General features: G+C 57.3%; 1 protein-coding gene across 3 annotated transcripts in view; it reads right to left on the bottom strand.

The window, feature by feature from the left end:
* The window catches only part of LOC100409974 (plexin-D1), a 51,257-nt gene extending 27,551 nt beyond the window's left edge, over positions 1-23,706 (bottom strand). For all 3 annotated transcript variants that reach the window (XM_035273792.3, XM_035273793.3, XM_035273794.3), the window contains exons 1-8: positions 22,249-23,706; positions 6,063-6,239; positions 3,313-3,444; positions 2,898-2,998; positions 2,678-2,807; positions 1,191-1,368; positions 931-1,039; positions 376-478 (exon numbers count right to left, since the gene is read on the bottom strand). In XM_035273792.3, coding sequence (XP_035129683.3) covers positions 376-478; positions 931-1,039; positions 1,191-1,368; positions 2,678-2,807; positions 2,898-2,998; positions 3,313-3,444; positions 6,063-6,239; positions 22,249-23,562 — 2,244 coding nt within the window. In that variant the 5' untranslated portion in view covers positions 23,563-23,706. The remainder of the gene's footprint in view (positions 1-375; positions 479-930; positions 1,040-1,190; positions 1,369-2,677; positions 2,808-2,897; positions 2,999-3,312; positions 3,445-6,062; positions 6,240-22,248) is intronic.
* Between the last annotated feature and the right edge of the window lie 230 nt (positions 23,707-23,936).

Raw genomic sequence — 23,936 nt, 5'->3', positions numbered from 1 at the left:
AGGGTTGTTGAAATGGTATTCCTACCACAGGTGGGGGTGTAAATTGGCTCAGGCTTTCTGGAAGGCAGTTGAGCTCAAGGTGTAAAACTATGGCCACACTATCACCCCAATATGTCATTCTAAGAAGCAGTCTTCAGGGAATCATCAAGGATATGCCTAGTGCCCTGCCTATATCAAAATGCAAGAAAGAGGAACTACTTGGTATATCCAGCAACAGGGGTGGGTTCCACGCGCTGTGGTACGTGATGAGCCCCTCAGAACTGTTAAAGCTCAGGAGGAATATGCAAGGGCATGGGCACACTCTCAATGTGGGAATCTGTTTTAAAAAAAGGTAATGAAACAGTAGAGGCAGGTGGACCCCCAAGCCTGGCTTACCGTGGGGTTTGGTGAGGCCTGGCACCGGGACTGGTTGGAGACACAGGAGTGCTGCTGGGTGCACCAGAAACAGGGCCACTGTGCCGACAGGCAACTGGTGCAGCTGGAAGAGAGGGTGGGCCTTCAACTCCTGGTACCCCACCCCTCACTTCATGCCTGTTCCAGGAACTGGAACCCAGAAGGCAGATCCCAGCACAGGGAAAGGTCTTTCTCACATCGGAGCTGCCTGGGAGGGGTTGGGTCTTTAAAGGAGTGAGCTGCCTGCTATAAGGGGTATACAAAGAGGAGTTAAAAGAGATGAGGCCTTTAGGAGACTAAACAGTATAATCAAAGAACTTTGCCCTGTCCAGCCTGGCTGTCTGCAGAGGCCGGGCATCAGGCAGTATGGCATTTATTGTGGAATGAATAAATGTGCTGGTGAATGAACAATTGAGAGGCCTGTCTACCTCTACGATGCTACGATTTTTCTTCCCAGGACCCCCTGAGAGCAAAGACCCTTCCTGGGGAGGAGTTCCTCCCTTCAACACTTGTAGGCAAGCCCCCCACGCCACTCACGCTGTGTGGGGGTACACTTGTGCAATTCGGCTGCAGTCATAGATGGTGAAATTGGCCTTGACGATGTTCCGCCCATTGACCCTCACAGACATCTCGACAGTCATGTGGTCTGGAAGGGATGGGGAAGCCAGGGAGAGGGCATGGGGGCAGGGGATGGCCACCAACATCAGAGACTGTGGCCGTGGGCCCCTGCCATCCCCATGCCTGAAAGTCCACCATTCTGCCCCTCCGGGGCTGTGCCAACAGCCCAGTGTGCTTACCCTGGTTCGGGGGGAAGGGCGGGAACTGGTCTCTCGGCAGGAGGTTGCAGTAGGCGATCTGGTGACCAAAGGCAGGGCCCGGGACCCGAGCCACGGTTCGGATATCATTCCCATAGTCACAGGCCATCTCCACGGTACTAAGGCTGGGCAGGCTGCCGGAGACCTGCAGGATCATGCCCTGGGGGCAAGGAGCCCTCAGCTCTGAGGGCCTGGGCTACGCCCCTCACAGTCGGTCCCAAGGCTGTGCATCGACCCAATGATGACGTCTGGCCCTGCCTGAATGTCCCCTGGGGGAAGGGGTGATGATGCCCAGGACTCAGCACTAGAAGGCTATGCCCTACATATGACCCTCTGAGCCTCAGTTTCCCAGCTGCAAAATGAAACCTCTTACAGTGGTCAAGAAGGCTCTGCATGCTCTGGCCTCTGTGACCTCTGACCCCATCCCCTAATACTCTCCAAAACAGGTGATCTTGTTCCTGCTTCAGGCCCTTTGCACTGGCAGTTCCGTCTGCCTGAGGGGACCAGGCCTGAGATGTCTGCACCCACAACCTGCTCCCCATCCCTGTTCCGCTTTCGTTTTCTCCATAGTACTTAGCATCACCTTCAGGTTTTATCTTGCCTATTCTCCTCCCCCACGAGCCTGGGGCCAGGGGTTTGTACTGATCACTGATGTGTCCCCAGGGTCTAGAGCTGTACTTGGAACTTAGTAGGTGCTCAATAATATTTGTCCAAGGGATGAATAACTGAATGAATGAGGGAAGAACTCTGTGATGCATGATTAACACCGGGGTGGGGCAGAGGAACCTCAGATGCTAAGCAGCTACAGGCCAGGGCTGGGCTGTCAGAACCCCCCAGGGTGAGAGAGGAAGACCCCCATCCTCAGATAAGTCACTGAGAGCTGGCTGCACAGGGCCCAGGCCTGTGTGACCCTCAGCTCCCACCCCTTGCCAGGGCCCAGAATCCCCCACCACCAAGGTTGCCTGCCAGAGCCCTCCTGACACAAGCCAGGGGGGCCCCAGTCCACTGCGTTACAGGTTTATCTGTTTCTGAGATGAGAAATTGCAGTCTGTCACCTGGTGGTCCCTCCTCCCCTCCCTGTGCTGGGAAAAGGTGGGTGAGACTTACTGTCTTCCCATCCTCCAACTTGTCCCCTCCCTCCTGGGTCTCTGGAAGCTGCCTGAGTTTAGATTCCAGCGCTACCACTCCCCAGCTGTGTGACCTGCAGCAAGTCATTTTACCCTCAGTGCCTCAGTTTCTGCTTCACAGGGTGTGTGAAGGCTAACAGAGCAGGACATCATGCACAGAGCACGTGCCTGTCACCTACTGGGTGCTCAGGAAAGCCCAGTCATTGTCACTGTTCTCACTATTTGTCTTCAGGTCCTTGGGGCACCATGGGTGGGAGTCTCCACCTCTCCAGGTCTGGGCGTTGGGTGAAGAGAGGCTCCCCTCTGTGTCCTGAGCTGGGTCTTGCCTCCCCAGGGACTCACTGGGTACTCCTGGTGCATGTCGATCTCAGCAGGCAGGACAGTCATGGCAGGACAGCGGCCGGGGCCCTCGCTGGCACTGGTCCAAAAATGCTGTTGGCTGGAGTTGGCGCAGTCCTGCTGCAAGGTGCACCTGGGGTGGCACCACAGGGTCAGGACCCAGGTTGGCTCCTCCCACCCCCACAGCCCTCCTGGCCCAGCCGCTGCTGGTCTCCAGCCTCACCGTGACTCCAGGGCGCACCAGCCGCAGTAGGCGTCTGCTGCACCCACACAGTCCCCGCAGGTGGAGTGCACATCGCAGGCAGCGACCTTCACCTTGGCTATCTGGGGGCAGAGGTGGGGACCAAGCTCAATGGGACTACCAGCCTCTCTCTTGGGGAGGTGGTATGGTCAGCATGGCAAGGGCCATGAGAGGCTAGGGAAACTGAGGCTCGATACTTTAATGGGGAACATGGGAGACAAGATTTCCCTGCAGAGGCAGGATCCATGTTGGGAGATGGAGGGCAAGGTGGAGGCAGCAGATAAGGGTGATAGAGGGAGGAGGGTGCTCCTGGCAGAGGAACAGCGTGTGCAAAGGCCAGGCAAGCAAGAGGGCTTGGTGGCTTGGGGATGGCATTGGGCTGGGGCTCTGGACTCACCTGGTGGGATGTCATTAGATAAAGGTAACCGGAGTCTGCTGGGTCAAACTGCATGACATGGTGCACGGGCTCCCCGTAGGCCACGGTCACCACTCGCCTGCTCACCACCTGCATGTTCTCGTTCAGGCTGATCTGCGGGGGTGGCGGGCATCAGGGTGCTGGAGCCCATAGAAGAGGGAGGCCAAACCCAGGGGACAACCTGAGCCAGGTCTGGGGGCTCTGCCTCCCCATCCTGTCTTGGACCCTTCAGGAGGGGTGGAAATCACAGGCATGCAGGGGAGGGTCCTGGGCCCAGCCTCAATGCTTCTGCCTCTGCTGTGCCCCCCCCGCCCCAGGAGCTCCCTCTGGGCTCTTCTCCAACGCATCCCGCCCTATGAATGTGTGTGGGCTTTGCAGTTTACAAGACGTGCTCTGGGAGGCTGTCAGGCACCATGGCTAAGGGCAGGTGCTTGGGTTTGGATTCTGGCTTTGACAGTGATGAGCTCCACAATGTGTAAGTCATACAAGTTGCCTCCCCTCTCTGAGCATGTTTGCTGAGCTAATGGAGCAGGCGAACCATGACCATTAAATAAGACAGGCCAGGCTGGCGGGGTCAGGCCCAGGGAAGCTGCTAGGCTGACATCTCATTCCTCCCCCCACGCCCATTCCACAGAGGAGGACTCTGAGTCTGGGAGTGGCCGAGGGAATTGGCAAGAGGCACAAAGTGAAGAGATCTCAAGGCCACAATGCAAACCAGGCCCATCTGACCCCACAACCCAAGGCTTAAGGCTGGGGGTGTGAAACCAAGGTGCAGGGAGAAGGAAGACCAGGACTACCTGGGGCCTAGAAGCTCTCTGGCTCTGAGGGACCTTCTGCGTGTCCTCCTGAGGACCACGATGCCCGTCAGAGCCCAACCAAACTCTGCTCTTTCTCACCTGGCCCCCCAAGTTCCCAGGGTGCTGCCTTGTCTGGGCCCTGACAGCCCTGGGCTGGGCATCTGGAGGTGGGGCCAGTGATCTGGATGCCTCCCAGGCCAGTTCCTTCCCTAGCCTTCCTCTTGGGGCTCCCAAGCCCTTCATGACTCTCTTCTGCTTATGTAATGAACCTGTTCTGGCACTTGAGGCCTGGTGATTTAACCCAGACAACCCCAGGCTCACCTCCACCCCTCAACCCTGCTCACACATTCCAGCCTCCAGGTCTTTGCCTGTGCTGTGCTCTCCTCTGGAATATTTCTTCCCTTCCCCTTCTAGCAATGCACACATGAGGCCCAGAAGCCTCTACACACCAAGTCGAAATTACCTTCTCCCCAGGCTTCCGCAGGCTTTGTCCCAGCCTGAGACACCCACGTCCCAGGTGGGCTTGAGGTGGAGCCTTGCAGGGGCTCCCTGCCTCCAGACGTCCAGTGAACACTCAATTCATTTTCCTCCTTCAATTGTTTATTGAGCACCTACTGTGCTGGGTGTGGTGATTTAAGGCCCGAGCAGGGCAGGGTTGGCCGGAGACAGAGGCCACACTGTGCAGGGTGGTAGGTAAGGGGCTCCAGGCCGTGGCGCCATGTAGGCTGTGGGCCAGCTCCTGCTATGTGACTCTGGGGCAGTCATTTCACCTCTCAGACCCTCAACATCCTCATCTGTGGCATGGGAATGCCTCTGCCTCCCTAGCGGGGGTATGAGAAGTAAGATGATGCCCTTTAGGCTCTGGGTAAAGCAGCCTCGTTGGTGTCAGGGGGTGGAGGAGGGGCCTGGCTCATGTTCCCAAGCCAGGGCACCAAGGCTCAGAGGGGAGAAGCGACTGTCCCCAGGTCACAAAGCTGGAAGCGGTAGAACCAGACTCCAAATGTGAGTGTCTGACCCCAAACCACGAGCCCCATTAGCCACTGCCTCCACCATCAGGGGACCCTCAATGGGGGGCCCAAAGGCTGAGGATGTACCCAAGCCCTACCTCCTTGCTCTCCCCCACTGTGGTGGTGGGGTCTTGGGACTCCACTCCCATGTCCACGCAGCCCACAACGTCTGCCCAGGCAGTGGGTGGGGAGACTTGGATGCTCGGATCTGAGCAGGTAGGCCAGCCCCGGTGCATGAATGGAGTGGTGTTGCTCAGCTGAGTCTACTGACAGCGAGCAGGAGAGGTGGCTGGGTTGGGGGCAGGTCCAGGGCTGCACCTGGGGGTCTGGCCCCGGGAACCACCATGTCCATCCTGCCCAAGGGCAGGGAAACTGGATTCTGGGCATCTCTTCCCAGTTCCAGGAATCTCAGGGCCATGGGCTGGGGTACAGTTAACTCCAGCCAATCACCCTGGGATAGGGTGGCCAGCAGGGCTGGGGAGGAGAAATGAATGCACATCCTTGCTTACCAGGCTGGGGTCTTAGCCTGCCAAAGCCCTACAACAGCTTACAGCCCTTAACAGACAGGGAAACTGAGGCCTGGAGAGAGAATATGTGTTGCCCAAGGTCAAAGGGCCAGCAAATGGCAGAGCCCAGACATTTGAACTCAGACTCATCCGCCTTCAAAGCCCCGGTCCTACAGCCTCCGAGAGAGAGGGCCCTCTCTGAGCCCTGGTTTCCCTCCTCTGTACAGAAGCCACCTGTATTATGAGCAGTAGTGGCAAAAACAAACTTGCAAAATACTTTATAAACTGTAAAGTGCTAGCCGAATGGGAGAAAACAGTCAGGCTCGACCTGGAGCAGCCCCGAGTATAGACTGATTCCCCCAGCCCACCCCCAGGGGAGCCTCCCACTCCCACCCCTCTCCCCACCCCCACCCTGTGCCTACCTTGAGGAGCCGCCCATTGACCGTGCCCAGGAAGACTGCCGTGTAGTTGTCAATGCTGGCCACGGCCACGGAGGTGAGGCCCAGGGCGCGGAACATGGGCGTAGCCTCCAGGGGCTGCAGGATGGACAGTGGGTGCTGCAGGTGAGGGGCTCCACAGTCCAGGTGCTCCGGGTGGAGCTGCAAGAGGAAGGGCACGTCAGACCCAGCCTCCAGAACCTCCCCAGCCCCTGCCCGCACAGCAGGCTGGGGTCTCAGGCCCCGGCATGAGAGCTTTCAAGTCTTGTTCCTACTTTATATCCCTGGTGCTGGGCTGAGCAAATGAGACCCCAAACCAAATGAGACCCCATCCCCTAGCCCAGGCCCATCCCTGACCTTGGCATTGGTTAAAGAGCTGCCCCAGGGAGATGATGTTCAAGGTACGTGGGAACCAGCAGGCAAGCGAACAGGTCAAGTTTGATTTTAAAGAGCCTAGGGAGGCCAGCCAGGGTGAAAGCTACACCCCCGTGCCCTGGCTGGGCACAGCTGGGAAGAGCAGAGGAGTCCACACCAGATCACTAGAGGCCACTGTCAGCCTCAGCTTACCCAATGACACCCAAGAGGTGTCCCTCTTGTCTCGGCTGTTTTCCTACAGCCCCGGTTGGCTCTGTGTCTCCATAGCAACCACAGGTTTTCCTCCTGCCAGGTATCTGTTCCGACCCCAGGACCACTACCCCAAAGCCCCAGCAGCTTGCATGACTCCAGGTGGAGGCCTCCCTAAACTGCAGCCCTTCTTTCCCTCCCCAAGCACCCATCCCCTCATCAGAACACATTACACAGGGGGCAAGTGGGTATGTCAGAATACACAGTCCTAGTCCACATGGGCCCAGTGTCACCATGCCCTCCAGCAACAAATTGGCTGCAGCTCACAGGGCAGCTGTGAGAGGTGACCGCCCCCCCGCCCGGGCCCTCCCCTAAACTTGCTCCTACCTTCCCTCCCTTCTGCTGGGTCTTGCTATGTTCAAAGGTTCCTGGTACAATTTGCACAAAAATAGAAAATAGGCCTCTAGGAAGTGACCCTGAGACAATAACTGTGCAAATCCAAAAAGACGCAGGCACGAGGGTGATGCAGAGGAGTGAAAAGTGGACACAGACATGTCGGATGGGACTGAGTGCGTCCATCATGGCTTATCATCCATGAGAGCAGCCCCCACTCTGCAGTGACACCATAAGCCCATGCCGATTACAAGAAAAGTCGCAGGATGTCAGGAGCCCAAACTGGTGCATAAACAGTAAAGTAAGACTCATGACAGTAAACATAATAACAGGCCACATTTACTGGGAATTGACACTGTACCAGGCCAGTACACTGACTCCCAGAACCCTGGCAGTCCTGGGGGCCCTATCTCACAGATGGGGAAATTGAGGCTCAGAGAGGAAGATGACTAACTGCAATGTCATGCCCCCAGGACTGACCCAGGCAGCAGACTTGAGCCCATGCCTCAGCTGCATTTGGAAATCAGAGGCTCTGAGTAGGACTCAAGGAGGTCACCGGAATGCAGGATTGGAACCATCTTTACAGCAAAGCTTGAGGGATTCTTCTTTTTAAATTCCTTGTCCATGCTTTTTGCAAGCTTAAACCACTGATGATGTGCCTGCCTGGTTTTTGCACAAAGGCTCAGCTAGTTTTCAAAAGAAAGCAACAAATAGTGGGTCCTCCTGTCCTTGGGCAAATAAACACAGTTGCAGCCGGATGGGCTTCTAGGTTGGGACTGTTTCCAGCACGTCCCTGGGGGCCAACCCCTGAACCCAGAGGTGGGATGGGCTTCTGATAGCCTGGACCAACATACAAGAAGGAATGGTCTTCCAAAGGACGGCAGGTGGTGACCTGGGCAAGGCACTTCACCTCTGAGCCTAAGTCTACTCAACTATAAAATGGGTACATCCACAGCATCTGCCACTTAGAGGCTGGGATGAATCCTTTATTTTTTGTTTGAGATGGAGTCTCACTCTGTAGCCCAGGCTGGAGTGCAGTGGCGTGATCTCGGCTCATTGCAACCTCTGCCTCCCAGGTCCCGGTTCAAGCAATTCTCCTACCTCAGCCTCCCAAGTAGCTTGGATTACAGGCATGAGTTACCATGCCCAGCTACTTTTCGTATTTTTTGGTAGAGATGGGGTTTCACCATGTTGGCCAGTCTGGTCTTGAACTCCTGACCTCATGATCCACCTGCCTTGGCCTCCCAAAGTGCTGGGGAATCCTTCATTTTACAGTGTTCATGCAGTACATAGCCCAAAGTAAGTGCCCAGGAAGTGTTAGTTGATACTATTGCATTTCAGACATGATTGCTGCTTATGTTATTATTATGAAGTAAAAGTTACCCATGTTCAACTGCTGATCACAAAAGAAATAAAATTCAGGGCAAATCATACCTACCTCAAAAGCTTTCAGGCAGCCATCTTCTCACCCGGACAGCCCTCCCGGCCCTCTTCATTCACCAGAACCACTCTTGCCCACCACACTGACATTGCCTATTGGCTAACACACTTGCCAAATGAGCCCTTTAAAACTGCAAAGCAGGTCTCCCCCACCATTCAAGACCCCCCATGGTTTCCAGGACACTCGGAATAAATCTTGACTCCTACATCCTCCCGTGGGTCCCCTGATCTAACAGCCCCCTCGCCCTTGCTCCTTCACCCCAGCCACATTGGCCTCATTTCTGTGCCTCAAATATCACAAGCTCGATCCTGCCTCAGGACCTCTGGCCTGGGCGCTCCCTCTGCCCCGGAAGCCATTCCCCAGAGAGCCACCTCTCTCTCAGCACCAGTACTGACCTGCCCAACTCCATCCTGTGTGTGTTCGAGTTGGGGACAGCCCTGGAAGGTGGGTGCTGAGCCATCTCCCCAGCTGCCCCAACCAGGCTGGGCCCCACCCCTCAGCAACCCTGCAGCTGCAGGGAGGAGGTGAGTGGGCTCCGAGGAATGCTTTTCCTAGGGGCTAGGTAACTAGGTAACTATGTTAACTTTTTTTACTGAATATGAATTACTTGCCTCACTAAAAAATAAGTTGTTTTAAAATTAAAATTGAGACACCCCCACCACCACCAAGGGAACATAAGCTCTGGAAGGGGAGACCTGGGAGGCCCCAGATGACACCTTCCAGCCAGGGTGCGGTCCTGGGAAAAGTCGGACCAGGTACCCAGCTTGGGGTGATCTGTGGGCCAAAGCAGCAGGGAGGAGGGGAGCTTACTGGGAGCCTGGCTCCCCACCCTGCTCCTCGCCTGCCGGCCCTGACTTTCACAAGCCACTAATTCTGCACAGAAGGAATTTTCTAAAAAGACTTTCCCCCAGCTTTGTCTTTCCTTTATCCTAAAAGTAAAATTAAAAAAAAAAATTGTTACAGGAGAAGTAAAGGCATCGGCTGCTCAGAATGACCCGTGCTCTGAGGGGGAAGCTGATTTCCAAGCTGCCAGGGGAAATCACAAGGCAAACCTGCTCAATAACGGAAGCCCAGCCTAGTGGGAAATGCCACCCCTGCTGAGGGAGGGGGCTGCAAGCAGCGGGAGGGTGACAGGGGACTCAGGGCTGGCTTCAGCTGAACTCAGTCTCCAGGGACAGTTAGCCTCACAGGCCCAAAATACCCCCGACCCCAGCACCATCCTCGTTCAAGGCTAATGAGCATGAGTCTTTCAAAACTCAAGTTCTCCTAAGAGCAGGGAAGGCTTCACTAACTCAGCAGTGCCTTCCGAGCCACAGGGCCATCTTTCTCCCACACAAAGCTGGTCAGATCTTCCCCACCTACAACCCAGCTCCCGGCTGTCCTCAGGATCAAGCCCCAGCTCCCCGGCCTTGCATTCAAGGCCTTGTGCCCTGGCTCCTCCAGCTCCCGGGTCTCTGGTCTCGCTCCTCCCTCTGCCCCACCTGCTGCACCCACCACATCAGCAGGTCCTGAAAAGTGCGCACACCTGAGGCCTGGGGCGCTTGCACCATTGTAAATATTGGCCCCTCAGCAGCCAATGCCCAACCCCCGCCTCTGAGCCATTCATATTCCCCTTGGCACTTCAGCGCCCCCACCGTGTCTGGACCCATGCTGTTCCCTCTTCAGGCATGCCCAGACGGCAAGTTTTCAAGATGTGGCTCAGCTCCCCGACTCCTGTGATGATGGCACTGTGCTGGTCACCACTTCCACACTTCCGATGGTAGCAGATGTACAAGATTCTCCGGGGTGGAGACTGTGCTCTGGAGGGAATGTTTACAAAACAAGGGAACCTAATTTTGATTAAAGTGTGAATAACTGTATTCAGCTGCTTTCTCTCTTAAGTTGAGTGAGTGAGAGCAACTTGGCCGTGCTGGGTACTGGAGAACTGAGAGAAAAGTCCAGGTCAACCGTATGCCTACTCAGCATGTAGTAATGAAGAGAGGCAGGTGGCCGGGCGCGGTGGCTCACGCCTGTAATCCCAGCACTTTGGGAGGCTGAGGCGGGTGGATCACGAGGTCAGGAGTCCAAGACCAGCCTGGCCAAGATGGTGAAACCCAGTCTCTACTAAAAATACAAAAATTAGCCCGGCATGGGGTCAGGTGCCTGTCATCCCAGCTACCTGGGAGGCTGAGGCAGAGAATTGCTTGAATCTGGGAGGCGGAGGCTGCAGTGAGCCAAGATTGCGGCACTGCACTTCAGCCCTGGTGACAGAGCAAGACTCCATCTCAAAAAGAAAAGGTAGGCCCAGGCAGCACTGGCTGCTAGCTTCGGTTCCTGTAAGAGCATCACTGTATTCCTCTCTCACATGGGATGAGCAACCACTGCTGATCTTGGCCCTGTTTTGAGGGCAGGATACCCCCTCCCCCTCCAGCTGGCTCCCTCGTGGGGCCAAAGCTCAGCTCTGCCCACTCTCCCATTAAAACTCTGACATATTGATTTTACTAGCAGCTGTAATTGCGTTGACTTTCTCTGCCCAGGAAGGCAGTTGGAAGGAGCACTTCAACAGCCCGGCTTCTCAGGCCTCACATCCTTCCACAAACCCACCGCAGGTGGCACCCTGGAAAGGATGCGGCATTAACAGTGGGCGCTGCGGCAGATTGCACAATCCAGCGGTTCCGTCCCAGGTACAGACTTCGCGGCTACTGCACCGGCTGTGGAGGCTTTGTGCTTGAGAAGTGAGGGCACCTTCCTGCCTCAACTGTTTAATTGTTTATGATTCTGGGAAAGTCAGGTTTCCTTGCCGCAGAGCTGAAATTGGCCACAGAGCTGAAAACACACGGTCATTTTGGGGCATTAAGACTGCAGAGTGGGCCAGGCACACCATGGCTCACACCTGTAATCCCAGCGCTTTGGGAGGAAGAGATGGAAGGATTGCCTGAAGCCTGGAGGTCAAGGCTACAGTGAGCTATAATTTCACCACTGCACTCCAGTCTGGGTGACAGAGACCCTGTCCTGAAAAAATTAAAAGACTGCAAGGTGGACGCAGTTCACTACACCCTGGTGGGGGGCTGGGCTGTCTGGACCCCCCAACTCCTCCCAAAGCTGGGCTCCTTCCCATTCATCCTTCACGGCAGCCAAAGAGAGCTTTTAAAACTGCAAAGCACTCGATGCAACGTGGGCTCCTGGAAAAGGAAGCAGACATTTGCCGAGTGGTCTGGAGTTTAGTTCGGAGTAGAGAACAAATGTTGACTTCTTAGTTTTGACAAATGTACCACAGTAATGGGAAGATGTTAGCAATGGGAGAAACTAGGGGATAATATGCAGGAACTGTCTGTGCTATCTTTGTAACTTTCCTGAAAATCTAAAATTATTCCAAAGTAAAAAGTGCATTTTGTAAAAGAAAAAAAAAAACTGCAAAGCAGGTCGCATGCCCTGTGCAGCTCAGCACCTCCCCATAGTTCCCTAGTGCTGTCAACATAAACCCAAACTTTGCTTCTGGGCCCTTGAAGCCCCACTCAATCTGGCCCTGACCTCTGTGGCCTCTCTCAGCCCCCCGCCCCACCCACTCCTCCCTCAGCTTGGACAGCGAAGGTAGGGCCAGTCCTCCTGAGCTTCCCTGAGTGGAGCCCATGTAGTAGGGCTCAGTGGTGGCCCACAGAAGCCAGAACTGTGTCCAGTCTTAGTCCAGCAGTCCACCTGCACACAGCCAGGCCAGAGTAAGAAGCCACGCTGTGACTCTCAGACCCCAGCTCCTTCCAATTCAGCACGTGCTGCCTCTCAGGACACTGTGCAAGCCGACACCTCCACTGAGGGTAAACTGAGGCATGGAAAGAGCAACAGACTCACTGTGTGCCAACCCTGGGAGGGACAGGACAGACTCAGTCCTGGGTGGCCTCTGGCAGCGGCCCCCATGCCAGGGAGGAAACCGCCAGCTGCTGAGAAGGGAAATGCCAGCACCTTCCAGGGGTGACCCAGAGTCTTCCTGGAGGGGCCAGGCGGAGAAAATGGCCAATCAGGCCTAGCACCATGGTCAGGAGGCCTGGCCTTGGCCACAGAGAAAAAGCAGCCTGGAGGAGCATGTTGGGGAAACTAAGGCACAGAGAGGGGCAGAGGCTTCAGACAAGTGGCAAAGGACACAGCAGCTCTGGAAGACCCTTCAGGGAGGCCTGCCTTGGCTTCCCTGATCCCTATGGAGAAGGTGGGTCATCCAGCTCCAGGGCTCTGAGGTCATCCATGCCAGCTGGGCACCATCTGGAAGAGCTGGAACCAGCCAGCCAGGCTGCCCTGAGGGCCACTAGATAGCTTGGCCATGATCTGCCCACCCACCCTAAACAGGCACGGCCTGGAAGGACAAGCCCCAGGCTTAGGTCACAGGCCTGCATGGATTAAGGACCTACTATGTGCATACTACAGCTACTGGAGGTGCCTTACAGACCCTGGGGGTGTTGCACACACATGCACACACACACACATGCACACACTTGCTATATACCCATTTTACAGATGAGAAAACTGAGGCTCCTGAAAAGGAGGTTTCACAGCTGTTACCTCTCTGTGGGATGCTCCATCCCCTCTGAACCTCGGCCTTCTCATCTATAAAAGGCCTCCTCATCTATAAAACGTGATGGAAACTGCACCCACAACCTGGGGCTTATGGAAGGACTGAGCTCACAGGAGCCTTCAATGCTAAGCACTGTAGGTGATCAATAAATGTTCCCAATTAGCTATGCAGGCCATGGAGCAAAAGCTCGGGAGCTCCTGAGGACAGGGACAAGCCATTCCACTGCTTCCTGAAGTCAAAGCATCCGAGGCTGGATCGGCCATGCCGTCCTCACCAAGGACGCGGTGGTGGGAGCTCTGGCCTCGGCCTGCTCTGCCCTGGTGCCTGGGAACCACCGCCACAGTCGATGACTCAAGCAACCATTGTTTAGTTAGCTGGACGTGGCCCCCAGACACCCAGCTCCCCCTTCTTGAAGCTGTTTCTCATTCCAGCCCAGCCCGGCCCCATTTCCAGCTCCCCTCCCCCTGAGTCCCAGAGGAGCACAGTGTGGGATGGGCAGCCAGCGGCTCTTCCCTGTCTCAGGGAAAAGTCCTCCCTCCCCCCAGCAGGAGGGGCAGAGCACGAAGCCAGTCCCCCTAAGCCCTGGACAGTTTCCCTCCCAACTTCCTCCCCTGAAGGGACTCCAGGCCAGGAGCCGAGAAATAGTTGCCTCTCCGGGGAACACTGGCAGTTCCCTGCTGGGGTTGGGGGGACTTGGAGGTTCAATCTCACACCCTCCTCCCCAGCCCCTGGTCTCCTGGGGGTCCAGCCTATATGGCTGGCTGCAGGCTGCGGTCTGCAGAACTCTACTAGTTGGTCCCAGAGTCATCGAGAGACGGCTGTGGACACAGCCAAAAAGAGAGGGCCACTTGGAGCCTTGTGCAAACATCTCTGCGCTGGATCCCATGTGCTGGGGACACAGAGGTGACAATGGAGCCCTCTCTCCAGAAGACCACATCCCAGCTCAGAGGCCCAGCCCCAGGATGGGGAGGGACAGCTTAATCATAGTGCAGTAGAGTGACAGTAGCAGGCAGCTGTGTGCAGTCTGTTTTGTGCTGGGCTCTTTCTTTATGACATTCAACCCTCATCACACCCTTTAGCTGATGCTACCTTACAGTAAAGGAAACTGGGGTACAGAGAGTTGGAGTGATTTGCCCAACAGTACACAGCTGGAACAGCCAGGTCCAAGCCTCCAGTGCAGGCAGGCCAGATCCAGATCCCCGCCCTCAACCACAGCCTCCCCACCCGACGCTCTGCCAGGAGCCACCAACGGTTGCCAGGAAATCAGCCGCCTGGAGCTGGAAAAACCTTGGGTTTTGAGCTGGGAAAACTGAGGCTCATCAAGGTGATGGCCACTTCTAGAGGATTCAGTCACCTCAAACATAGATGGTGGGCAGAGGCTGGAGAAGGGCACAGGTGGGGGAATTTGGCCACTTTCCTGGGCCTGGCCTCCACTCCAAGGCCTCTGCCTGCAGCCCCCCCCATTATTTACCGATCAGAGCATAAAGTGCTACGTGATTAACGCCCCACTGGGGCCTCGCTGGGCCTCATAATGGAGCTGCGAGCTTCCCTCCCCCTCCAGCACATGCTTTATCAAGTTTCAGGGTAAAGGATGGTGGACTGGGTGGGGAGGGCCCCGCTGGCGCTGGTTCCCAGATCTTGACTGCATCCAGTATCAGCCGAGGGGGGCGGAGCAGGGGCCCTGCCACCGGACGCCTGTCTGGGCAGGCTGTTTGGTTCAGCCCTGGCCCAAACATGGCCTTAGGAAAGAAGAAAACGGCTGCACTGTGGTGGGGGCAGTCAGGATCCAAGTCCACGTGGCTGGCACTTGGAGACTTTCTGGGCCTGTCCCCATGTGGAACTGGCTGGTTTCCATGGCAATCCCCACAGGGCTGTCAGAGCTGAAGAGGCCCTCAGGAGTCACCTGGTCCAGCCACAGTGGGGGCTCCGGGTGAGCACCTCCGGCTCCAGATCCTGCCAGCACCTGGCAGGGCCAGTGCAGACCAGCAGCCACAGGGTCCCTTCCGGAACCAGATCCACCATATCTCTCCATGTCCCAAAGCCCTGCTGGCTCCCCACAGCCCACAGGACAGCATGCAAGTCCTTAGCCTGCAGGCAAGGCCCAGCTCACTCTCAGCTTCCCCTGGCCTGCTACCCAAGCCTCATTCCAACATCTCCGAGCCTTTGCCCTGCCGTGTTTCTGCCTGCAATGCCTTCCCCAGTCCCATCTGTCAAGTGCTGCTCTAACCTCCCGTCCTCCTGGAAGCCCTCCCACACTCCTCTGATGAGCTGGTCAGAGTGCGGTCCCTGTCTGCTATCATGACCTCCTCCCTCACCATTCTGGGGGCTTCTGGAGAGGGTCCAATTTGTCCCTTTTGGGGGCTGTCCTGTAATAAGATGAGCCTCCTCCCATACTCACACACTCCAGAGAGCCCCCGCACCTGGAGCCTGGACGGGCATGCAATGTTACCGAGGAGGTGCTGGCCTCTGGTGTGTGAGGGTGGAGAGAGCTACAGGCCTGGTAGCAGGAGTCCACACTGGGGGGGGGTCATCGCAACCCCAGCCCAAGACAATGCTGGGCCCTGGGGCTGGGCAGCTCTGCAGGCCACCCCGAAAGGCCCTCACTGCTTCCCACAGGGCCCCTGGTGGGGGCAGAAGTTCCCTGGGTCTCAGTTTCCTCACCTTTAAAATAGGCCCATTCACCCCTTCCCACACCCTCTGGCTCACACTCCTTCAGTCAAAGTTTTTAGAGGAATGAGGGATCACAGGTGCTGCAGCCAGAAGTCTGCTCCACCTGGAGCACCAGGGTCACACACCACGGTGTGACCTCAGGCAAGTCGCTGAACCCTTCTGGGCCTCTGTTTCCCCTTCCATAGACTGGGGATAACACTCATTTCATTCAGCTCCTGGGTGGATTAAAAGATACGTAAAGTCCTCTGCAAAGGGCCAACACAGAGAAAGCAACAGTGACAGTAATTACATGACTGACAGTCCTGGTGTCAGAGGAAGGCTTCCTCGCCACTCCATGGCCCAACTCCGAGAACGGAGGCCCAGGAAGGGGAAGGGACCACTCTCTCCTGGGGCTCCTGCCCTCCCGCTCCTGTCGTCCCAGTACATGCCACATGTCTTCGTTCACGGCAGCAACCAGGACATGGAACCCAGCTGGCTTTCTTAGTCTCCACGGAGACCATCAGTCACGGGTGGGTAAAGCAGACTTTGCAGAGGGTGTTTCTGCAGGGGCTGATGCAGAGTGGCCCTTGCTGAATGCCACCAGGCCACCCCAGTCTTCCCTGCAGTGAGACCACTTTACAGATGGGGAAATGGAGGCTCTGAGAAGGGATAGGACTTTCCATAGCTAGGAAGGGGCAGAGGCAGGATTTGAACCTGGGAAGTTGGCCCCAGGACCCCGCACTCACCTAGCACTGTGTGCCTGCCTGGCTTGGGAGGGCTCACTGTGGGCGTGTCCGGGGAGCTCACAGATCCTCCACTCACCCTCCTGGCCGGACTATCACTCACACTGACAGTGGAACCCACATCTCTCATTTGCACACCCAAAGGGCCAGGGGCTCACTCCTTCCAGAGGCTGATGATCTCATTTTTCAGAAAAATGCAACTGATGCTTCCCTGCCTCCCCTGACTTCCTCAGGAGGCTGGGTCAGCCCCCGCCCTCCACCAGCCTCTGTAAATTCCCCAGCCGGCCTGAGTCACTGCTGTCACAATGGGCCCTGCCTGAATCTCTGTGGCCCAGCCAGAGAAGGAACTACAGAACTCCCCACCACGGAGAGTTCACAGCTCACCAGCCACCTGGACGCCGACTCCTCTGTCTATCTGCAGATCCAGACCCCCACGCCCCAGCTGCACGAGCCAGGGCAAGTCACTTCCCTTCTCTGGGCCTCTGTTTCCCCCTCTGTAAGCTGGGGATGATGATGACACACTGTCTGCCTGACCAGGGGAGGGGCAGCCATGAGGTCAACCATGTAGATTCTTGCCAAAGGCCTGCAGAGCATGAGCTCGGCGATGGTTTTTATCCTCTCCAGGGAACCCGCAGGGCTCTTGCCCTCCACACAGTGCTGCCCTGGACTCCTCAGTCTGGGCACTAGAGCCCACTCTCTCCATCTCAGCCCCTGTGCTGGGGCTGGGACAGCATTTGACACACCCTTGCTGCACCCTGGGTCTCACCCACCCCTGCCTGCCTTCAGGCCCTATTTGATCTCATCTCCTCCAAGGCCCTAACCCTCCCTTCTCTGAGCACCCCTGTCCACTGAGGCCAATTTTTTCCAGTGTCTTTTCTCCCTCTTGATAGTAATACCCGTACCTGCCATTTCATGGGCACTGCATTTGAGGTTTTATTTTACGTATTTTTTATTACAGGCAGCCTACTAAGCCAGAGTAGGCTAAGAGAGATACCCCTGAGATTTTAATCTACTCACATCCTTGGAGGGAGGCATGAGCCCTGTTTTACAAACAAATAATGAGGACCAGAGAGGGTAAATGACCAGCCCTGGGTCACACAGCTTATAGGCAAGAGAGCAGAATTCAGCTGTAGGCCCATGTACCTGGGGATTGAGACATTCTCAGGGCTGGGAGGGATGTCTCCTGGTCCAAGCTCTACCTGTCTCTCCAGGCCAGGGGTTCCTGTCAGTGGAACTCCCTCCTAAATCCTGCCAGTGTCTGCTTGCACCCTTGGTCACCGGGCACTCACTCCCAGCCCCCAGCCCAAACCCAAATATAAAGCCCATCTTGGAAGCTCTCTCTCCCTCCGCCCCCACCTGGCATCTCAGCCCCTAAATTGGTGCAAAAAAAATGCCTTCTTGACAACGTGCACCCACCCACCGCATGCCAGTTTAAAAATGCCTGAGGCTTTTTTCCACCTTTACTATAAAAAGACACCTTGAAAATGCCGCATTGACATTTGCCTGTCGGTATTCCTTTTGTTTTAAAAATGTAAATATTATAGCCATTCATAGTTGAGGAGGAAGGTTTGGGGAAAGAAGGTAGATTCAGCCTGCCCCACCTTGTTGGGTGATGCTGTGCCTCAGTTTCCCCCATTGGTGGCACTCAACAACTTGCCAACTGGCTTGCACTCCAAACAGGCTGTGATTTGAGGAAAGGGATCCAGGCTAATTTCTTCACTCAGTTTCTCTCTCAAAATATCTCAACTGGCCCAAATACCTTGAAAACAATCAGGGATAAACTTGGGGCCTTCTGAGGGCTACAGGGACCGAGGTTCTCTGCCTCCGGCCTCACACCTCAGCGGCTTCTCCCTCTGGGTTCTTGGGAAGAAGGTGGAGGGCAGAGGGCAAGTGCTGCCAGCTGGGAACCCAGAACGTCAGAGGCCATCCTGACCCAGGCTCTGAAGTTGTGGGAGGCTCAAGGGATTCCTGTCAGGGCCCAGGGTTCTTCATGAGACCCTCCAGCAGGAGCGAGAGGCTGGGTTTCCAAAGGCCTGGCTGAGCCGTCCTATTTGCAGGTCATTAGGCTCTGGGGTCCTGCCCCACATGCAGCCCCACCCAGCCACCCAGTGCCAGTGCCAGAGAAATCCCACCAGATGAGACCAGGAGGAAAAGGATTCTAGGCCCCTGGTGCTCCCAGACCAAACGCATCCTCTTCCCCAGAGGAACCCCATCACATGCCCTACCCCATGGGCACCAGCATCTATCCTGTTGCTGATTCTGACTCTGGGCAGCTTTCTGCTCCCCCATCCCGTCACTCCCCACCACTGGGGCTGCATCCCAGCCCCCAAATCTGTCCAGAGCCCACCTACCACCCTCTAAACCCTCAGCACTGCTGCAGACCAGGCCAGCCATGTCTCCAGAGAACAAGGCCGGGCCCATCTCCACACTGCCCCCGGGCACCTACCACAGAGCCTGGCACACAGTAAGTGCTCAAGAAATATGTGTGACCGAGTGAAGGAATCTCTTCCTGGGAGGCGGCCTCAGCCACTCAGCCTCTCTCCCTGCTCCACCGCTCCTTCTCACCAGCTACCCAGGGACTCTCTAAAAGAATGTTTAGAAGAACTGTAGTCATTGCAAATGTGCGCCAGGTACACAAATGATCTCATTTAATACCCCAACAGCCCTAAGAGGCAGGTATCCATGAGTATTTCCCGTCTGCAGTGGGGAGACTCAGGTACCCACTAAGACCACTCCACTCCTCCTGCTAAAACCCTTCACGGCTCCCAGGGCCCCAGGATAAAGTCCAGACTCCCCAGGATGGTCTCCCCGCACCACCCTGGCCCTCCTGTCATGCACTTCCCCCTCTACTCGCCTGACCACGAAGACCCCCTCTCACCCACTCACCCGTCCTACCTCCAGGCCTTCGCACAGGCAGCTCCCTCTGCCCCACACCTTTCCTCTTCTCCAGCCTCACCTGGCTGCCTCCTGCTCCTCCACCGGCTCTGCTGGGCTCCCTCCGCCCTCAGTCTCCCCTGCAGCACACATGGCCTTGTTATCAGTGCCTGGCCACATATCCGCCCTCCTCCGGCTAGGCTGCCTGCCCAGCCCACAAGACTAGAAACAAAGTAAGTTGCCATTGGTCCCCCAGGGCACAGCATGGGGCTGGGCTTGAAATAGGGACTTAGTAAATGTCTATGGAGGTGTCATCGGGGCTAGAAGTAGGAGAGGGTGGGGTCTTTACAACTGCAGAACAAGCCAGATTAGGTGACTGCTCTCCAGTAACAAGCAGAGGCCTGTGTTGATCGAGGCCATTAGAGTGATAACAAGAAGAGCTGCCATCTGCCTGGTGCTTACTGTGCACAGGGTACACTCAGCTGCACTAATCAATTCATTTAGTCCTTAAAACAATGCTTTGGGATAAGGATTGCTTTTACTGTTCCCACTTCACAGATGAAGAAACTGTGAGGTCCAGAGAGGTTAAGTTACTTGCCCAAGGTCACATAGCTGGGAAGTGACAAAGTGGAACTTGAACCCAAGCAGCCTGATGTGAAGTCTAGGTTCTGAATCTGTCACTGTGTAGCTGGCAATAGCCTGGAGCAAGAATAATGATCGCTCCCCTGACCCTACCCCTGCTAGAGGCCCAGACCTGGGACTTTGAGCACCTATGGGAGATAGTGACATGTGGACTGGCCTGTGCCCACAGCCGGCATGGGAAAGAGGAGAAGGGTATGAAGAACATAGGGAGGGTGACCAAGGAAGGCCCAAGCTGGAATCTGTGGCCTTGGGGTGGGGAGGAGGCCCTTGGCCACTCTGTCCTGGGGCTGCGTCCCTGGAGAGGCCCTGTTCCCTTGGGTAGAAAAGCCCCATCCCCACTCAGCTGGGTGAGTCACTGCGCTGAGCAACTGTGGGAACCAGAATGGTTCTTACCAGATGGGTAGGGAACCCTGGGCTGCCCCAAGGAATTGCACAGATCAGCTCACACCAAGAGGCCCAACACAGGGCCTGGAACCACCAGAGGAAGGCCCTCAGCACACAGGAAACTCCATTCGGCTTTAGACTTCCCACTGAGACCACCAGCAGCAAACACAGCTGCTTGGGAGATGAAGCTCTGGGTGGGGATGGTGGTTGAACCAACTATGGCACTGGGCAAGTAGCCCGGACACCCCCTTGGACTGTCTGCCCTGCTCACCCACCATGACCTTTACTTTCAGTGTGGCCAGCCAGGTGGTGGGCAGCTGTGGGAGCCCAACCTCGACCTTGAGAGATGGAATCTGCATTTTCTTAAAGCCCCAGTGTTGGGCCCGCCCACAGGGGAATGGCTAAACTCATGACATTCTTATCATTGCCACTGAGAAGGGACAGGGTGGGGCCCCACTGAAGGCTCAGGATCACCACGAGAAGGCTGAGTTCTGCATTTTGCTGATGGAAAAGCATCTTCCTAAGGGAAGGGCAGTCTGTGGGGCTGAAATGGGCTCCCAGACTCGATGGGTGGAGGGTGGCCAGTGTCATTGTGGAGCCTAATTCCTCAAGGTGAATCATGGTAATCAACTGACCCAGATCCCAAAGCTAGAGAGGGAGGAGCAACCCCTTGCCATGAACTTCCTTTAGGGGAATCACACCAAGTCCTCTCCTACACCCTTGTCATGTCAACACTGACACTGATCCCCCCAACATGGCCCCCCTTGCTACTGCCCAACCCAGCCTCAGACACCTGGGCCCCATATCAATCTAGGCCCCTCCTCATTCCCCCTGAGGCCCACAGCCTTCTTCTACCCCCAAAACACTGGTTCACATCCCTCCATTCTCCTGCCCACCCCAGCATCTGCCCACCCCAGCTGCCTGGGACTCCCCCAACACACACGCTCTGAGATCCAAGTCCAGAAGGCAGCAAAGGCTGGGCATGAAAAACAGAGATGCCGAGGCCAGACAGGCTGGATTCAAATCCACTTCTGCTAGTGCCCAACTGTGTGATCCTTAGCAAGTTACTTGACCTCTCTGCTCCTGTTTCTTTACTTGCAAAATGTGATGAGAATAGAGCCTACCTGAGAGGGTTGTTCTGAGAACTGAGCATTGTGACATGTGATGCACCTAGCAGACACTCCACAAGTGCTATTGATTACCCCAGACCCCTGGCACATACTAGGTGCTCAGGAAATATCTGCACAATAGGTACATGAAAGTTTACCTCAGGCACACACCTGTTTGCCAACCATGCAGCCTCGAGTACCGAGTCATTACCAAATACCTGCGTCCCCTGCCACACATGCCCTCCCCTGCACACCTAGCCCTGCCCTGTTGTACCAGTGTCCCTGCAGTACATCTGTCTGCCCTATGCATCTTCAGGCCCCAGCTTGCTGGCACACAAGTCCATGCACACACCCATTGCCCCCACACACATCTGCAGGGCCCTGGTATACATCCGTGTGCCTCCTTGCACACCTGCCACACCCATGCACATATCGCTAACGTACAACGTTAGCTCTGACAGGCTCACGCAGTGGCCGCAGGGCACACCTTTGGTTAGGCATGCAGTCACTTACTGTGCCCTCAGCATGCACCTGTGACCCCCACGTGCACACCTGGGCTTTATTCGCACCAGGGTACCTTTGGCAACTTGGACCCCTCCCAGTACGCCTAGGTATGCGGGTCCATAAGCTGGCAGTCACTTGAGTCTCTGCACGTGCCCACCTGGGCCATACAGGCGCCAGCAGTACGCCTCGGGGGACACCTGTATTCTTGCGTGCACACCTGGGTTCCACTTACATCTGGATATCTGTGCGCTTCCACCTGTGACCCGCTCAGTGCACGACTCGCCTGGTTCCCGCCTGCGCCCCCACCACCGCCACCGCCCTGTTGTACCTGGATGTTGAGCTTCCGCTCGCAGTCCGGCCCGCTGCCCTGCACCACGTTGTTGAGCACCTCCACCACGTCAGACTTCGGCTCCACGAAGCAGGCGTTGCGCGCGTCGCGGACTGCGGCTCGCATATCCTCGAAGCGGAAGGCGCAGAGTGCGGCCGGAGCCGCGCGGACAGCGGAGGACCCCTGGGGCCGCTCGAAGACAGCGAAGAGTAGCTCCCCGGAGGGGAAGACCGACACCAAGCGGCTGTAGAGGTCACCGCGGCCCGCACCGCCCGCGCACTGCAAACCCACCTGGACGTAGGATTCGGTGAGCTTCTTGAAGTCACTGCTGGCGCCGCCGGGCAGGCAGATGCGCGCCAGCAGGCTTCGCGCCTGAGTCTCCTTGATGCCAGAGCGCGCCTCGCTGTTGAGCGCCAGGTACGCGTAGGACTGAGCACCCGGCGGCGGGTCGGGCGGGTGAACGAAGGCGCTCACGAAGCTCAGCTTGTGCTGCTCCTTGGCGCCCTGCTTGATCTTGAGGATGTTGTCGTCGGAGGGGTTGAGGTTGAAGGAGAAGAGCTTGGCCAGGTCGCCGCCCACGTCCAAGGAGCGGATGGCAATCTCGGGCGTGTTCTCAAAGCGGTGGTCCTCCAGGCTGCCGTTGTGCGGGAAAAAGGCGCTGCCGTAGCCAGTGTACGTGGCGCCCACGAGCAGGCGACTGGTTCCCGCGCCCACGGCGGGCGGCAGCACCAGCCCCACGGTGGACGCGTTCGGGTGGTTGGCCGCCACGTTCAGCATGCTGGGGAACACCGTGATGGGCTCGGCCGACGGCGGGGCGGGCGGGAAGCGCACGGCCACAGCTGAGATGTTGCCCCGGCGCCGCAGCTGGCAGAAACCCTGGTAGATGGACCCGCACACGATCACCAGGTCCTGGCCGGGGTCCAACTGCAGGATTTTGTTGTAGTTGTCTGTGAGGCGCCGCGGGTGCGGGCACGAGGCGTGCGGCAGCTGCGGGGCGTAACACAGCGGGCTGTCGGACACCGGGCCCAAGGCCGCCTCGGCCTCCAGGCTCAGGTTGGCGCCCGACAGCTGATAGAGGCGATTGACCGCCGCCAGGTACACCGTCCCCGCCGCGCCGTCCAGGGCGAAGTTGTTGGTGGGCGTAGGCGAGGGAAACCGGCGCTGTATCTCCAGGGCGCCGGCCCGCGCCGCCCCCAGGAGCAGCAGCAGCAGCAGCAGCGGTACGGAGCACCGCCGCGGCGTCGGGAACGGCTGAGGGCTGGCGGCGGCGGCCCGGGCGCTAAGGGGTGCGCCGCCCGCGGCGCGAGAAGCCATCCGGGCGTGCGCGGGCTGCGCGGCGCGGCGAGTGCATGGGGCGCGGCGCGGCCGGGAACCCGGAGCCCGGAGGCGAAGGGAGGCGGGGGGCGGGCCCGGGCCGCGAGGCGCTTCCTGCCCGCGCCAGCCGCCCCCGGCCCCGGCGCCCGGCCCCGGCTCAGCCTTGCAGCCCAGCCCGAGGGCGGGGCGGGGCGAAGGCGGCTCCGCTGCGGACACGCCCTCACTCCCCGCCCCGGGCCCCGCCCCGCCGTTCGCGGGTCCTGCTGCCCGCGTCCTCCGGGACGCGCCCGCTGACCCGGGGTCCCTCCCCACAGCCGCCGCCCCCACCGCCGCCGCCGCTCGGTCTCCTCGCTCTTTCCTCCCACTTGGCTTGC

Source organism: Callithrix jacchus, chromosome 15 (genome assembly GCF_049354715.1).
Source record: "Callithrix jacchus isolate 240 chromosome 15, calJac240_pri, whole genome shotgun sequence".
In the NCBI taxonomy this organism is placed as follows: domain Eukaryota; kingdom Metazoa; phylum Chordata; class Mammalia; order Primates; family Cebidae; genus Callithrix; species Callithrix jacchus.
Note: the sequence above shows the minus strand (reverse complement) of the source record. Positions and strands in the feature narration are given on the sequence as shown.